General features: G+C 35.7%; 1 protein-coding gene across 1 annotated transcript in view; it reads left to right on the forward strand.

The window, feature by feature from the left end:
• The first annotated feature begins 636 nt into the window (after window positions 1-636).
• LOC128203947 (dynein axonemal heavy chain 3-like) overlaps window positions 637-18,552 on the forward strand; it is a 51,055-nt gene continuing 33,139 nt past the window's right edge. Inside the window, 18 exon segments of the mRNA XM_052905360.1 lie at window positions 637-812; window positions 5,830-5,928; window positions 6,191-6,374; window positions 6,641-6,740; window positions 6,912-7,062; window positions 7,260-7,449; window positions 7,884-7,959; window positions 8,589-8,708; window positions 9,001-9,021; window positions 9,023-9,124; window positions 9,588-9,783; window positions 10,076-10,255; window positions 10,450-10,692; window positions 12,581-12,759; window positions 13,053-13,146; window positions 13,880-13,970; window positions 17,758-17,948; window positions 18,188-18,419. Of these exon segments, the coding sequence (XP_052761320.1) occupies window positions 792-812; window positions 5,830-5,928; window positions 6,191-6,374; window positions 6,641-6,740; window positions 6,912-7,062; window positions 7,260-7,449; window positions 7,884-7,959; window positions 8,589-8,708; window positions 9,001-9,021; window positions 9,023-9,124; window positions 9,588-9,783; window positions 10,076-10,255; window positions 10,450-10,692; window positions 12,581-12,759; window positions 13,053-13,146; window positions 13,880-13,970; window positions 17,758-17,948; window positions 18,188-18,419 (2,470 nt within the window). The 5' untranslated portion in view covers window positions 637-791.

Genomic DNA, 18,552 nt, shown 5'->3' on the forward strand with positions numbered 1-18,552 from the left:
TTAACAGACTTGGCGCAACTGAAATTGTCAGGGTTAGCTTTCATTCGATTGGACGTGATATATCAAAATATTACTTTCTTCAGGAGTGGTCTTAACAACATCATGGGACTTTTATCAGACAGATAGACAAACAGAATTGTCGTAACATGTATCACATTATCACACGCAAGATTATTTGTCACAGGTGATTGCAACTTTCTTTACTGATACTGATCTTGTGTATTGCGAAATGCTTTTGAATTGCCAAAGAAAATTCATATATGACATATATTTCTTCAAGATTACCATCAGTACTTTTGGCACCTTTTTACTAGTTAAATATTATTTTTTTCCTCTCACATATATGTTTTCTTTGAGTTGCTGTTTGGTGAGAAGGTAAAAAAAAAAATTCGACAAAGTTTTAGGAATCGTTGCCAAAATAAAATATGTAAGTCCTCTTGGTAGACAATGATTTTAAGATCATTGTGCTTTCTTTCGGCTATCATGCACATTTTATTATTCCTGTACGTCATCTATACGGGTTTTATTGAGTGTTTATCTAAAACCATTCGGAGCTACTCGGCTATTTTCGATTGAAACTGGCTGAGGAGTTCCGAATGAAACGAGGCACAATCTTGGCAACCAGATGCCCGGATGTTGATTATGAAAATGGCCGACAGTGTAATGTCGTAGTCATGAGTAAAACAGTACTACTTCGGTCGATTTATTAGTCAAATATAGAAATTCGTTTGGAAAACTTCCCGTGATTAAATTCAACTGGATATTTTATGTAAATTGAGTATCAAACAAAAATGGCACTCGAAAGGGCAAAGGTAAAAAACGTTTTACAAAACTGTCAGAAGGATAATCGCAAAGAATGGGGTTTTCAAGTTCAGGTATTAAATGTCCGTTGTACATGCCTATAGTCACGCTGTTGTATTACAAATGCTGTATGCATGCATGCCATAGATGCTACAAAAGTATATCAAAAACCTAAAATATAAAAACCTAAAGAGGTGGTGGCTCTTTGATAAAACATTCAACCAGTAAATTAAATGGATGGCAATTATTACTTGTCACTGGCAGATTCCAGTTTTTTGGTCCCCATAACAAGTTCATATAAAACAGTCACTTTGTCCAGGAATAAGTAGATATGTGGGTGTGGGAACCCCTAATATATATTTATCAAAATTGCATTAATTACACAACATATTGACAAAGCACTATTTTGTCTCCTTTAATTTAGACATTTATAAGAGTATTTTATTTTTGGATTAGAAATAAGTAGTATCATATATTGAATAGACATCATTAGTCTTTAACAAGTTTATGTAATGGCAGACTTGAAACACCAACTCCTAGACATTCAGTCAATGGCGAAAGCAGAGGAGCGATTGTATGTGCAACAAAATGGACCCCTTTTTTATGACATTTAGGGTTAGAATTGATATCAGATATTCTATTGACACATTGCTAAATGTGGCTTCATTGAAATACAAAAGAAGCTTATTTTATCCTGCAATAGTGCATTTTGGTATATTTTATTTTTACAGAAACATGTTTCCTTGAACATAATTGGTGCGAAAAACAAACAAACATATAATCCCAGTGTTTTCATTTAATTACAGTGGTGTAAATGAAAGGCCAAAAATAAGTACTTGCAGTGAATGACCATGAGAACCCATAAGCAATGTTTTTGCAATCAAAATTCCTTTTGATTTGCTAATAATATTGTTTTCTAAATTGTACAGAGGGAGTTAAAACAAATTGGCAGATGAGTTAAATACATACAGGTGATGTGTCACACACAAGACCCACAACCCTACCTCAGAGTTCAAGGTCCAATTAGCGATGGTTTCTTCCAGAAATTTGATATTAATAAAGGCGTCACAGGAAGGGAGGGTTTGGGAGGGGTGTACCCTGCCGACGATTTTTTTAAATTTAATAGGTGCATTTTCCTGTATTTTAAACTACAATCTGTTCCACATAAAACAAAATTTGCGAAAAGGTGCAATAGTCTTACTTCATTGTTTTTGACTCATTTTTCATTACATAAGGTTATTGTTTATATTGACAACATTGACGTTAAAGCAAAATGTGTAACACACGATGTCTTCATGCTGGAACACAAAAGAGCCCAAAGCACATGAATTATTAATTATGCATGTGGGTCATCATTTAAAGGCGGATCGACTAAGTAATGGAATGCCATGTGTCTTTTCAGACTTATTTATCTTTATTCAAAATAAGTAGAAGAATGAAAGGTATCATTTTTTCTTCACCATGCTTCTTAATTACAATTTAATAATTTGTCAAAAAAGGACAATTACGAAACAGACCCTAAACAAAAGAATATGACAAACAATTTATGTTACCAAAAGCGATTAACACTTTATGTTTACTTCGCAATCATAGGCGATTATAATGATGAAGGTCCTAATTACGACACTGGTGATTTTTACATTTTCCCTTTATGATAAAGTATAGGAGCAGTTTGGGTCAACAGCACTGTCGATCCTCACTGACACACCTTCAGTATGTGCAATCAAAATTTAGCATCAGATTTGCAATCAGATCTGATCATATGTTTATCTGATTTGTTTTTGCTGTATGCCCTGTTTATTTGAATGAACTCTTTTCAAGCAATCAGGGAGAATGTTCAACATATTGAATCCCAAAACTTAGCAGAAGTTAGCAAGCATATTCATTACCAATATGTGCTGGTTTTTTGTTTATCTTTCATTACAAATTGAAAATAGATCAAAACATAGCAGAAAAGAGAGAACATAAAACCATTTAAGAAAAATTAACAATTCCATTGCTGTAAATAATTTATTATTATAAAATACCTCGATAATTCAATTATGCCAACATTCACAATTTGTTTTTTTCTTGTACAAGAAAAAGTACCTAAAGGCACTTTCAAATTGTACATGTACTTGTGGAAAAAAAATCTGTTTTAAATGCAGTGTTAACAAATCACATTTTACACAATTCCTCATTTATTCACCATTATTAACTGGTACTGAATGATGAAAGAGGCTTGGCCATTGAACCTTGACGTCAAAATATTATGTGACTACACATTCCTTACACAAGAGCATCAGCATCTAAAAGGGTCAAAGTCAGAGGGTCAAATAAGTGCAAACACCAAATCAGTTCAAGCATTTTTCCATTCAACAGAAATATTTCAACCATCTAATCACCTAACCTATTGTGAAATGATTATGTAAATTACAAACTACTGGGGGGAGAGGGGGAGGGTATATTTAATATCTAAAAGTTTAATTCAGATACACATACAGTGTTGTTGTTTTTTTATTATTTTTACTGCCTGTGCCTTGCAAATTGGGAAAAAAATTGACTTTGGGAAAAAGCCAAAATAGCTAATTTAATGGAAAATATACATGTTTTAACTTTTTTATGCGTATACATTATGCTGTGAAAGAATAAGTCTTGTCAAGATTTTGTTTATATTTCAAGAATTTAAATTCTTTTTTATTCATTAACATATCTGCATTTATTAAATTGGGATTCATTTTTTTTAAATTCAGAAAAATGGACAGTTGTTCGCAAGGGGAAACAGCCTTTAGAAGGCAATAAATTGCACACAAAAAATCACTGACATATAAGACAATTAGGACCTAGTCTTGCTTTCAGTGAAGAGAATTATCAGTGATTTTGTAGTTCTAACTTACCAAACACATTTTATTTTTTATGCTAATAATTATCTAAGCAATTATTCTTATTAGAAAAAGTACAGCTCCTGTTTCTAGATAGATGAATTTTTAAATATGTGTGCTGGTGTGAACAACAATGGATATCAGCCTTGTCTGTTCTTGTTTCCACAGGTCTTAAGGGCATTGATTACTTCTTTGATTCTTAATAGGATTAGGAATAGGGATGTTTGTGTGTGCAATAGAAGTTTTATTTAAATAGTTTTAAGGAAAGCATTGCATGTTCTATAACCAGAACACTTGTAGAGTATATAATGGTTATTTAATTGATACATGAGCCATAGTATAATCTTGGAATGAAAACTTGCTGCATGTGTTCATCATGAATTTTAAAGGAAAATACACAGTTGAAAGAACAACAATCATGGAATTCAGTAGAAAAGAAATGAAGGTTCAGTATATCTCAATTAATAGGTTTCATTCATTGGTTTAGTATATCTCAATTAATAGGTTTCATTCATTGGTTTAGTATATCTCAGTTAAGAGATATCATTCCTTGGTTTAGTATATCTCAGTTAAGAGGTTTCATTCATTGGTTTAGTATATCTCAATAAATAGGTTTCATTCATTGGTTTAGTATATCTCAGTTAAGAGATATCATTCATTGGTTTAGTATATCTCAGTTAAGAGGTTTCATTCATTGGTTTAGTATATCTCAATAAATAGGTTTCATTCATTGGTTTAATATATCTCAGTTAAGAGATATCATTCATTGGTTTAGTATATCTCAATAAATAGGTTTCATTCATTGGTTTAGTATATCTCGGTTAAGAGGTTTCATTCATTGGTTTAGTATATCTCAGTTAAGAGGTTTCATTCATTGGTTTAGTATATCTCAATAAATAGGTTTCATTCATTGGTTTAGTATATCTCAGTTAAGAGTTTTCATTCATTGGTTTAGTATATCTAAGTTAAAAGGTTTCATTCATTGGTGTAGTATATCTCAGTTAAGAGGTTTATTTCACTGTTTTTGTATATCTTATCAGCTGCTTTATTTACATCATAATTTACTGTTGACAGTAGCTGTAGTACATCTAGATTGCTGTAATTAACAATAGATATATTAAGAATTTGGCATACATTGTGCACAATTGCAGTGACTGCTTCCTAAAATAGATACATTTACATTATGCTTTCATGTTTGCCAAGTTGTAACATCATTCCAATGATACTATATGATGGTGTTATTTACAACACTGTTTTTCAATTGCTTTCACGTAGCATGGGAGTTTTTTTGCTTTTAATATCTATTTTAATACATTTAGTTTCAATACACTTCACCAAATAATGCTTACATGCCACATTGAGGCATGTGAGTTGTCTAAGCCCAGGTCGGGGAGCGGGGTTAGAGATTTCCAGGCCTGGTAGAATATGGTGACGCATGTCTGTTATGAAAGAATTAATTGTTCATGTAAATATAATATGTTCTAATTATTGGGATTATAGTGTAATTTAATGTTATATATTAAAACATGAATGATGATGCTAAGTTTGGCTGGTTTCTGTTTTTACATTAAAGCAAGATAAAGTGCTATGTAAGGCAACAACAACTGTATCAAAGTGGATATTGCATTAAGTATTTACCAAATAGGTGCCTCTCCTGAGGAGTTTGCATATAAAACTTCTTTGAGGAAGAATAAAATATCTATTGGGATAGAGGCTGATAACTTCATTTTGATGGGTGTTTAAATGCGCCTGATTGATTATTCTCGCCCTTCAGATGGGGATCAATGATATTCCTCTGGCCTATGTCCTCTTAACTTATTTATTGCTTCTGCTTGGCAATTTAGAAAGGAAATCAATATTAAATTGTCTGCTTTCTATTTGCTTATCTGAAAATAATTTAATTTCTAAAAGACAAAATGTTACTTTTATGATTAAGCATTTAGGAGTTATAAATACCACAAATCTGTTTTGTTAAATACTAGTAATACAAATCTTAAACTAAGAGTGAAAAGTAACCCATTAAACCCAATTACGGTTTTCTAATTTAGACTTGTTTTACCCATATCTCCATTGTCAAAGCACTGTACAGCATCGAATTGAAGATGTTGTTTGCATTATTTCTGATATGTATATGTCTGTAATGACATCTGTGTGTGTGTGTTTTCAGTGTGTGCCCACTCCGCTGCAGAGCTGCAGCAAGACGAGGGGTCTGCCGGGTCTGCCCCCGCTTCCACATACAATTAAGGAGCCCTCTGACCTCTACAAGGTAAGTAGGAGTCCATTCTGTTAGTGAAGTAACCTTATTACAACTTCTCTTTCACCAGAACCACTCATTTTGAAAGTCATAAAAAAATTTTTTACAATACCAAAGTATATGTTGTAATTTTGCATTTAATTTTATACTGCTACCCCTCCTGGTATCTTTTCTAAACATTGTATTTCTCTATAATTTGTTTCCCTATTAGAACTTCTTAAAGTTGAATTTAGAAGCACTTCCTTGTAGAATAAAAATCAATCAACTATTTCAGATTGTGTTGAGGAACAGTGAGCACCCTCCAATTATGAAGGGAACATCTTGGACCCTTGCAGCCCCTTTTAAGGAGCAGAAGTTCCACCGAACCCCTAGCGAATCCATCGCAAACAACTACACACCATCGGCCTGTGATCTCAAGATGAAGGACTTGCCAAAGCTGCAGAGACCAAAACTCAAAAGTAACTTTTCAATTTAGTGAATCAATTGAATAAAGTATCAACATAATCATGCACTTGATTACTTCTCTTTAATAATAATTATACATAATACTTGGATTACATCAATTTAATATGTTTATATATAATTATAATTTTCCTTTGACAGAACTGCAAATAGGTTAAAAAAAGTCCATATTGACCTAAATAACGAAGCCTTACAATAGATGAATGCAAATTCTTGTCATAATCATTTTTAAGTATTCAAAGTTGCTTGTGGCACATTTCAGACAACCTGAATGGCAGTGTACAGAGCCCACGAAATGTGAGCAGGGCCAAAACCAGCATGGAAAAAATGAATGGAAAACGAGCCAATGGACATGCCAATGGGTATGCCTCCTTGATGGTTATATCTGCTTCTCTACCTAAAAACATAAAATACTTTTTGTTTCTGTATAAAATAGATGTTTTTATGCAGTCTGTGTTTCATAGTTACTTGTGTTGCTGATAAAACCTTTATTATATAACATTTTAGTTACAATTATCCTTCTATTTGTGTAGACATGAGGAGGGCTTGTCCCCTGAGCTTGAGGAGGTTGAGGAGATGCCGCCCAGCCGCCCACTTACACCCAATGAGCAGATGGACATCATGCGCTCCATAGAGACTGAGGATGACATTCAGACAGGCCTTCCAACAGACAGAGATCTTGAGGTTTGTAGTATTGACCAGCTAGCTAAACATATTTCTTTGCAAAGTCAGACTGTTTTTCTATTTGGAATGTTTCAGTGACTTCAACGTAGCTATCAACATAAATCTTATATATAAACATATAAAAATTGTACTTTAACTGTTAAAGGCATAAGAACTTAAAAACAAGGGATATGTATATTGTTGCTTGTGTTTTCCAGAGGTACTACTACTATATACAAAGGGGTATAGACAGGTCCATGATTGCAATGCCTGACCCAAGTATGATGAAGAATGTGTGCAGCCTGGTTCCCAGTCCCCTCCTCACAAACACAGAGCTCGACCCATTGGTCCAAGACCTCTCTGAGGAAATCAGCCACGACTATGAGTACAGCATCAGGAAATCTATAGGTATGTCTGTAGTTTGACAGTCATCGGCAGTCTATTGTATAAAACATTGATAAGTGGTCCACAGGGTATCTTTTGATTAGTTTACATACATGTTTAAATGATTTTATTGGATAATAGTACTTCTTGGATAAATATTGACCAATCAATAAACATTTTGGCTAACTTGATCAAACCAAAGAATAAACCACGTTTATACACTTGGTTCATGTAGTTAAATGAGCAAAGTGAGAACAAATTATTGGTTTAAAGGCCACAAGTCCTTACAAATTACAAACAACAATTTATTTCAAACAAATCAATTTATTATTTTATCTTGAGGGGTTTTCTGAGTAAAGTTTTAGAGATTACAGGAAAAGTTGGGAATTTCTAGCACTAGAAGTAATTGATATTGATGTATCAGATATGTTTGCATTTTCTGTTTGTCTTCTTTGCAGTGGATTACATTTTAAAAGACCCTGAAGAAAAATCACGACTTCACATTGCCACTGTGCCAAAATCCTTCCCACAAAGGTAAATGGATTGATGGCTTTTTAACTGCACTTTGTCACTGATTTCAATATCTAAGGTGTTGAAGAGATTTGCAGTATTTCATTTTAACACACTTATCAAAACATTTTTTTAATTATTTATATTTTTTTCTGTCTCTTTTAGTGTATAAGTGTATATTTAATCTTAAAATCTGTTTTTTAACAGAAGCACACTCTTTTTTATGAAGGTTGACAATAAACCCAGACTTTGTGTGATCTACAATGTTTGTATTTGGATCATGAGCTATTAAAGCATTAACTGCGCTAATAATCACCACTGCTTTATCAATATTGATTATGTATGCTGGGGGGTTATGTGGCAATTCCCTTGGCTTTGGGCCAGTTAATCAGTTCATGCTGGCATTAAATAGTTACTTTAGAAATATTGAATGGAAGATTATTGGCAGTTATATTAACATTTTAAATGACAAGTCTGATTTTAAAATTCAATGACCTCTTGCATGTTTATAGTTTTAAGTTTATAAGTCGTCTTCCCTGCTGATATTCTTTGTTCTCCATCTGTCAAATTCATTTGAATGATGATACTGTGTTACTACATGTTTTAAGAATTTCATACCATGCACTCTTGATGAACCCTATGTATGTTGCCAGGATCATACGTGCCCCTGTACCATGGCACGGGACGTTTCTACAGCTGCGGGAATACAACAAGACACACCTGTTCATCACAAATCCCATCATGCAACTGCTCCAGAATGTCTGGTTCGACCAGTATGTACCAAAAAAGAATCAATTCCACCTTACTACATGGACATATGATCTATTTATGCAGTCAAGAATAGAATTCCTCCTTGTTTTGTGTGTTACTCAGACTGTTTAATTTCATTCATTTTAGCAAAATTGTAACCTACTGAAATAAGCATTACTAGACTCGAAACTTAATATGAATCTATAAATTGATATTGATGTGCTAAGTCCTGTTTTTAACACTTATTCTGTTGTTTAATATCTTAACAGCTTCGGTCTAAAACTATAGCTTTTATTAATGTGTATTTTTATTCAGGTTCTCCTCTCTGCGGTTTATATCTGAAGGAGCTGGCCTTGGTGGACATGCCACTGCTCCCTGCAGAGTTTGAGTCCCTCATCAGAAAGCAGTGCTGGGATGCACATGAGGTCCTCAGGAAATCGTTAGTACTATATTCATTTTCAAAACATGACCTAAATTTCCTTGAAATTTCTTGAGTGTTTATGAAAAATGGGCTATTTTCTATGCCTGCGAATCATGGTAGACACTTAAGGATTATTTTGAAGTGAATCTTTATCCATGTCTTTTTCCACAACACACCCTCGTGTCTGATCAATAGCTTATAAAACTACTTGGTGTAGAGTCATTGATTTTGGCCAGTATATGACCCATTATTTATTTTGGCATCAAAAGGTCATGTTGATATGTGCTGGAAAAGTAGGGGCGCTCCTGACAGGTGACAAGTCTGATTCACTAGATTCCAGTCATATATTGTGCATTAATTTAACTGTCAAAAATGATTTGCACTTTATCCAAAACATATTAAACCTAGTGTTGTCAAACACAAAGCAAGACACAATTTCATGTATTACCTCATTTCACCATTGTCCAACAACACATTATAGGTGGATTCCGACATGTGCCAAGGTGTTCCATGAGTATGCAGACCACTGGCAGTACCTTGTGGGACCAAACGACAATGACAACATGGAGCTGGTTGAGGAATTTTTCTCTGCCATTGCTGCTGTCATGTCCGGCCAGCTCCGCAGCATGGTCATCAACTCCCTAGCAGACTTTCTACAGTTCTTTCAAACACACGCTGTAAGTCTTACAACAGGCAAGTCATGCAAGTATTGCATGTGATAAGTTCAGTAGTAAGTTGAGTTTTCAGTTTAGTACATCATGATGGACGAAGATTTTGTTGGGTTTTTCAAGAACCCGAATCTATCATTAAAAAGCTTTTAAATTTGCTTTACAGTGTAAGCTCTGGTTTTGGAAAAAGTTAAACAGCAAATTTTACTGAAGTGACTTACAGGTTAATGTGTTCATAGTTATTAAATATCGACAATCAGAATGAAACACATGATTTGCAATTGTGTGTGCAATATTTCAGGCTGGTAATGACTATGGTGACGTGTTTGATGAGCTGCGTTACGTGATGCCCCAGATAATGATTATCAAGCTGCGGGTGGAGGAGCCCAAAATCGTGTTTGACCCGCCCTTCAAGGAGATACGAGACATCATCCTCCGCTGCTTCTCAGAGATTATTGCCTCTGCTGAGGGTCTTATGAGGGTATGGAACATTCTGAATGAGTAGTTGTTATTCATTGATCTAAATACTAATGCAAATGTTCAGTGTTAAATGCATGTAGTTCACAAAGAGAAAACAATGTTAAAAGTGAGTTACCTAGTAGTTTGATGGAAAAAAGTAGAAAAAGGGAATATTATTGTATAGTTAGGCAATTATTATATTGTCTTGTGTTGCAGGTTGAGTGCCAGCTGTTCCCGGACATGCGAGGCCAGAAGTTGCTTCTTCGCTCCGTCAAGATTGATGAGGCCCTTGTGGCAGACTACGTAGACAAGTCCATGGAAATCTTCAAGTTGAACACCACTGGGCCTCAGAAATACCTGACCACCTACAGGAAGTACCTGGAGCTGCTCAACAACAAAGCAGAGCAGGACGTCTCTTCCTTCCTCCGCGAGTCACACTCCATTGCAGCTTTCAAATCTGTAAGCACTGTTTTTTCTGTTTATAAAATTACAAACTTTTCAAGATTTACCAAATCATAACTAATGGTGATAATTTTAACTTTATTGCCTCTTGAAAATTACCTATCTGTGAAATCATTTACATCAGCAAGAACTCTTTTCAATAAAATGTTGACAATTAAATAGATGGTTTCTTTAGTTGTAGTCATGAAAGTCATTCATTTGTTTTGAAAATGGAATATCAATGTCAACCCATGAAATTAAATTTAGAAATGCTAACTGCCTTAGAAGTTAAAAACAGTTGATGATTTCATAGAACCCTCTTCCATTGACCTGGTGTAGCCCCTTATTACCAGTTACCTCCCTTTTAATGTTCCTTATTCCCTCCCTTGGCTGACTAGCAGGATGAAGAGACTGAAACCTCCAGTGGCTTCTGTGAGGACTGCTCTGTCAGTCTTGGTAAGGAGACTGATCGGTCTGTGAGAAGTGAAAACGGACATGTTATCATAGCTAAGAAATGCATGTACAGATCAGATTCTGATTCGGAAGTTTTAAGGGCAAATAAAAAGCTAAAAATGGTTCTGAGGGGACTGTCTGACCAAGAAATGCCAGCTTGTATGCAAATTTCTAGTACTCCTAGATTTCTTTCTGGTAGATATAGAAATCCATTGCAAAGGCAGAAGGTTTCAATAGACTTTTCTGACACTGATTCAGATAATAACGTACATATAACCAACAAATACATGAGTGAAAACAGTCACAATTTAACAAAACAGCCTGACACACATATAGTGCAAAGTTGGAATGATACAGGTAATATTAAACAGAATGAAATAACTGAAAATGGTGAGTTTGTTAACGAACCAGAAACTGACACTTCCAATCCTCATGGTAAAAATAAAAAGAAAAGGAAGCGAAAGAGATACAAGCCATTGATTCGCTGTGATTCCAACTTGAAACCTGTTGTTATTATGCCAGATGATCCATTTATAACTGGCATAAAGCCAGGAGAAGAAAATGAATCTGAAGAAAACCTGAAACCAGTAAGAAAGATGTCAAGTGTCAGTATTGCAGCAGCTGTTAAGCTAAAAGATGGTACCTTGCCAGGAGATGGGAAACTTGGTATTCCAACCCAAAGATTGGCTGGCAGGAGAAAATCATCAGTTAAGTCAAATAAGCTCAAAAGCATGGGATGTCCAGTAACCCCCGAGATTGATTATGGTTTTAAGATGTCAAAGGTAGATCTTAATAAGCAGTCTGAACCTGACCAAGACCAGGAAGACAAAGAGCAGTCAGGCTCAGGTGAGAATGAGAAATGTCAGGAAAACGAAGAGGCTGAAGAGTATAGTGAAGAGGAAGAGGAGGATGATGGGAATGAAGAGTTGGCCCTACATTTTGCCCTGTACCGAGATGTAACTACACTCTGTGGTAGCCCTGTTGTTATTCACACCATTGTCACTCCATTGGTGCCTGTCATGATGTTGTTCTTACCATATCTGATTTTATACACTGATAAATGAATAAGTGATGCTTGACATTTTTTTGGTTATTTTCCACTTCAATACATTATTATTTTATGCAGAGATTGTTTCACCATATTATTTTCAACAGCTATGTTGTACTTTGTTGTACAATTGTAGACCCTGATTTATTTACTGTACTTTTTTACAATTCTTTTTCCTATATGTTCTTAATTGATTGGAACCAATTCTCAAGTCTGATGTAAGTGTTTGCAATTACAGGCTGTATGTCCTGAACAATATTTCTTTCATTTGTCCATGTTATTATCCCGAACAGTTATTTTTAAAGTACACATTCTGTTCCAGAAAATTAAGTGATATTTTTCTAGGCCTTTCATTCCCATGGCAGCATTATCATTACTTGACGCATTTGTTCTTCACCTTTGCAGAAGATCAACAGTTTCCAGGACCTGAAGGATGAGATCGCCCTGCTGCGGATCACGGTGCCCCTATCCATGTTCTGCCTCGACTGTGTCGCCCTCAACCAGGATCTGGTTGCACGTGCAGAGAAACTCAAACAGAGGCTTATCACCTTTGAGATCGATGAAAACAGGGAACTGAACAAAAAGTAAGAGTTCATTGGTTTTGTGTTACTGGGCCTGTCAGATGCTAAATATTGTGGGGGATTTTGTTGCTTTTTCAAGCAGACAAGAAAGGCATTGGTTTTTCAAAGTTTAATCTGTTTAGAAGTATTTGGGAACTGTTATCAACTTAACATATTATGACTTAATTTCAAAGTCATTCTTCCATTACAATACCACGTCATGACAGCTTACAATGTTTTAAGTTGAGTAGTTAACTAAGTTGTACATGTATATCTGTATCCAAGTTGAGATTGTTTACTGCCGCTTCTGGTTTTAGTATCTGCAAGCGTTATGACGAGATGGCGAACCGTGTAAGTGAGGTGCCAGACAACACTATCAGCCTTGTGGAAACACAGGAGTATTTGAAACAGGTGAGCATCCTTGTTATTTAATCATTGCTATGCAAATAATTCATATATTTAAATTTGAATAAGGGTATACTTTTACAAAGCTAAAATGCTTGGAAATGACAAGTTTTTATATGAATATTTAATATTGCTACAGGACCAACATTGAAGTTTAAAAAAAATGTATTTTTTCTTATGTTGGTAAATTTGTTTATTTTTTTATACATTTTGATTTAACGGTTTTGGTTACCTTCCAATATTGCCATGGATTGTGTAGCTGATGATTCAATGGGTAAATAAGAAGACCTGTCCACAGACACACACACACTTTTATATGGATGTCACAAATTGTCCATTACAGATTATTTTGTTTTAAACCTTCTGTGTAATGATTACATTCATTTGATTTCACTTATTTATTTTATAAAAAGGAATTCTTCTCTTTTGAATCACTTAGCAGCATTATTACCATTTTGGTTATTATCCCCAATCAAATTCAAATTGACAATTTGTTGCACATGGTTTTCCCACTTGTTATTTATGAAGAAAAAAAAATAAACACCATGGACATATAAAAAAAGGATCTGTGGTTTTTATGTAAAATATTTTAAAATTTGCGTTCAGACTAATAATGTACATTATGTTATTGATAGCAATGCCTCATGTTATTCTTAATAATATTAAGATAATACGAATCTATTATAAACTGCTCTCAATGTTCCCCACCCTGTCCCTACAATCCCCTTCCCTCCCCCAGTCTACAGACAAGACCCAGCTAGCGCTGAAGGAGGAGACCGTGGATTGTGCTGAGAGACTCATGTACCTGCTAGACTACGCCATATTTCCCAGTGAGCAGTTTGATGTGACCTTGGTTAAATGGGGGCGTGTGCCTTGCCTGCTGACTTACATAAAGATGTTACTGTGGCCTGATGTGTTTATTTGCATGGTTTTATGTTGTTTTGCAGGACTCACCAAGTGTTTTGTTTGCAGCATAGGCCTTAACAGCATTGTTGTTTGCTCTAAATGAGTTTTATGTTGCCTAACTGCTGCTTACAGACATGGGAGGGACATTTCATGTTCGAGAATTAAGAGTGGTTTGTCTGGATGCTGTGTTTAACATTTGCCTTTCAGTATTCCAGGTCTTAAATAGAACTGACTGTTGGAAGAATTGCTTTGAGGCTTACGAGCGCTCGTAATGTCAGTTGTTAATATATCCCTTCCTACTATATGCAAAAAAAGAGTGTAATCATCTTTCATTTCCCATCACAGTCCCAGCAAGATACAGCTTATGAAATGCTGAAAGAGCTAGAAGATGCTGCTGAGCGTCTTGTATTTATCTCTGAATATGGTCTTTTCCCTTGTGAGTATGGTTTCACCCCAACCACTTGGTTGTCCTGGGATGATGTTTTACCTAGATTTCCTCATTGTTCCCAATTTGGTATGAATTTCTGTGTTTCAGCACACAGCCAGATAACTCAGATTAACATTGTTCTCCATTACCCCAACAGGATGAACTTTAACTAACTAATTCACTTGTTTTACACAGAGATTTTATGATGAGGATAGTTTTACTTAATTTACATACCCTGCACACATGCTCTAGTCCCAGTTGTTGTGGGGAAAAAGCAATAAATATCATAATTGAAACAGTTAAAAAATAATTGGAATTCAAAAATCTCATCATAAAATCAATGTTTCACTTACATTATTTTTTCCCCCTGTTATTTCTTAACCAGAACCAGCAGGGGTTTTATTCACATCATGTGAACATTGCTTGTTGTTTAGACCCTGTCTAATGTGCAATAATATTGCGACTGTTGCTTCTAGTCCCAAGATGTAACTGTGTACAAACTCAAGGATGAGATAGAAGACGCAGGCAACAGACTAATGTTTCTGTTAGATTATGCCGAGTTGCCCTGTAAGTATGGTGCACAGTAACTCCTGCACCATAGATCACCATCCCTGTAGACAAGCTAGAAATGCACTTGTAGTCATTGTCTGTATTCAAACTGTCAGCTGTCTTATTGTGGCTTTACTAGTTTACTTTCATTCAGCTTTAACATGTATGACTTCGTGTATGACGACGGTGTTATTTATTTCAGTGTTAAACAATAAATATGATGCTTTCATCAGATTTTGACCCCCCTCCATAATTCTGTACTGTGTTAAACAAAACAATATGTTGAATCGAAGTCAACACACATTTATTTCTCCAATGTTACTAGTGAATCTCTCCATTGTTTTAACAGTTTTGAATATTTATATCAGGGTGGTCCCATGTTCATATTAATTCTTGTTTTAAGATGCATGACATTATTTCTGTATATTGCAAGTCCCAATCATCTGCAAAGTTTCTGAACATTGTATCACTGCTGTAGTCTTACTTGCACTCCTCCCCATCATATTCCTAGTGTATGCCAAGTACTGCTTCTAGTGTATTTCCTTATCCTTAACCTGACCACAATTCAACAAACACCTGTCTCTGTGTTCATTTAACAGGTACAAAACCCATCTTCATTCAACCTGTATAACCCCTTATTGTCTACCGTCTATCATTTAACCAGTATTACCCCCCTATTATCTACAGACTATCATTCAACCTGTATAACCCCCTATTGTCTACAGACTATCATTCAACCTGTATTACCCCCTATTGTCTACAGACTATCATTCAACCTGTATAACCCCCTATTGTCTACAGACTATCATTCAACCTGTATAACCCCCTATTGTCTACCGTCTATCATTCAACCTGTATTACCCCCCTATTGTCTACCGTCTATCATTCAACCTGTATTACCTCCCTATTGTCTACAGACTATCATTCAACCTGTATTACCCCCCTATTGTCTACCGTCTATCATTCAACCTGTATTACCCCCCTATTGTCTACAGACTATCATTCAACCTGTATAACCCCCTATTGTCTACCGTCTATCATTCAACCTGTATTACCCCCCTTTTGTCTACAGACTATCATTCAACCTGTATTACCCCCCTATTGTCTACCGTCTATCATTCAACCTGTATTACCCCCCTATTGTCTACAGACTATCATTCAACCTGTATAACCCCTTATTGTCTACCGTCTATTATTCAACCTGTATTAACCCCCTATTGTCTACAGACTATCATTCAACCTGTATAACCCCATATTGTCTACCGTCTATCATTCAACCTGTATTACCCCCCTATTGTCTACCGTCTATCATTCAACCTGTATTACCCCCTATTGTCTACCGTCTATCATTCAACCTGTATTACCCCCCTATTGTCTACCGTCTATCATTCAACCTGTATTACCCCCTATTGTCTACCGTCTATCATTCAACCTGTATAACCCCCTATTGTCTACCGTCTATCATTCAACCTGTATTACCCCCCTATTGTCTACCGTCTATCATTCAACCTGTATTACCCCCCTATTGTCTACCGTCTATCATTCAACCTGTATAACCCCCTATTGTCTACCGTCTATCATTCAACCTGTATTACCCCCCTATTGTCTACCGTCTATTATTCAACCTGTATTACCCCCCTATTGTCTACCGTCTATCATTCAACCTGTTTTACCCCCCTATTGTCTACCATCTATCATTCAACCTGTATAACCCCCTATTGTCTACCGTCTATCATTCAACCGGTATTACCCCCCTATTGTCTACCGTCTATTATTCAACCTGTATTACCCCCCTATTGTCTACCGTCTATCATTCAACCTGTATTACCCCCCTATTGTCTACCGTCTATCATTCAACCTGTATTACCCCCCTATTGTCTACCGTCTATCATTCAACCTGTATTACCCCCCTATTGTCTACCGTCTATCATTCAACCTGTATTACCCCCCTATTGTCTACAGACTATCATTCAACCTGTATAACCCCCTATTGTCTACCGTCTATCATTCAACCTGTATTACCCCCCTATTGTCTACCGTCTATCATTCAACCTGTATTACCCCCCTATTGTCTACAGACTATCATTCAACCTGTATTACCCCCCTATTGTCTACAGACTATCATTCAACCTGTATTACCCTCTCTTATATTTCTCCTGTCATCTTTTCTCTTTCTCTATTCTGCACCCCTAGTGCATGGGCGATAAGAGTTATGCAGAGGAGTTACGAGCCTCAGCCCAACGTCTTCTCTTCCTCATTGACCAAGCTTTCTTCGCTAGTATGTCCTGCTACCTTTTTACTAACATTTCTGCTAACAAACTGCTTAAATACTGCATGGTTCTTCTAGTTGACAAGTTTATATGACTAACTATTGCATTGATTTTTTTATACATTTGTAAATCATAACCATTTTGTTTGCTGAACAATGAATTTGGTTTATTATTCAATTATTTGATTCTGAACTTACGCCATAGGTAAATGAAGTAATGCAACTCCACAAGGATTGTTAAACTTACATGTTTTAGTTAACTCAAGAAAACTGTACAGATATAATCCCTTAGAAAGAATTGCAATAATACTCAAATTAGTTTAGAATATCATAATAAAATTAGTATGTCAAAAAAGGCCCAGACCAATATTAAAGAATTAAATTTTGAAATTTTGTTAAAATTAAAGTCATCTTTTACACCATGACCTTGAATGCTGACTAATCCAAATTTCCCTGGTATCTGCAGATGAGGACATCAAGCTTAACAGCCAAGTGTTCCACTGGCCTGAGAACATCAAGGCAGTGTTTGAGCTGTCTCAGAACCGCATTCTGTCCAAGCGTGAGCACATCGAGGAGGAGCTGAGACAGAGAACAAAGGCGTACGAGGACAGGCTTGGCGATATGATGAAGGAGGTGGAAGGATTCAAGAGGAAAGAGGTAATTAAAGATAAGTGACTTGTGCACTTTCTTACTTGACTGCTATTTTCCTTGAAAATATTTAGAAATATTGAGGGAAATGTTGTATTTGAGAAGGTATTTATGTTACGGCAAGTTGACGCAGTCAAGTGTTAAGGTAGGAAGTATACAGGATCATATGTTAAGATGCTTTTATTTAATCATATTATAAATACCTGTTTGATTAGTAACAACCATTTATACTCTCCTTCTTTCCCCAGTTCATGTCCCAGGATGAAATGAAGAGTAACGTGGAGGTGTTAGCGCGTCTCCAGGCTGGTCTGGAGCAGGCACGGGATGACCTTGAGGGCATCAATGAGGAGGAGCGCCTCCTGGAGTGGGAACAGAGCTTCTTCCCGCAGCTACAGCAGATGTTCACTATGAAGGAGCCGTACGACAAGCTCTGGAACACTGCTTGGACCTTCCACCAAAAACATGAGAACTGGATGAATGGTAGACACATATAACATGGTTGTCAAACATGCCCATCAAATGCCAATGCTGTGTTTGATATTCTTTAGGGTTGTGTTTATTTTGGAGATTTAAATATTTATTATTTATTTTTGACCTTCATTGTATTATTTTT

The sequence above is a fragment of the Mya arenaria genome, chromosome 2 (assembly GCF_026914265.1).
Source record: "Mya arenaria isolate MELC-2E11 chromosome 2, ASM2691426v1".
Taxonomy (NCBI): Eukaryota; Metazoa; Mollusca; class Bivalvia; order Myida; family Myidae; genus Mya; species Mya arenaria.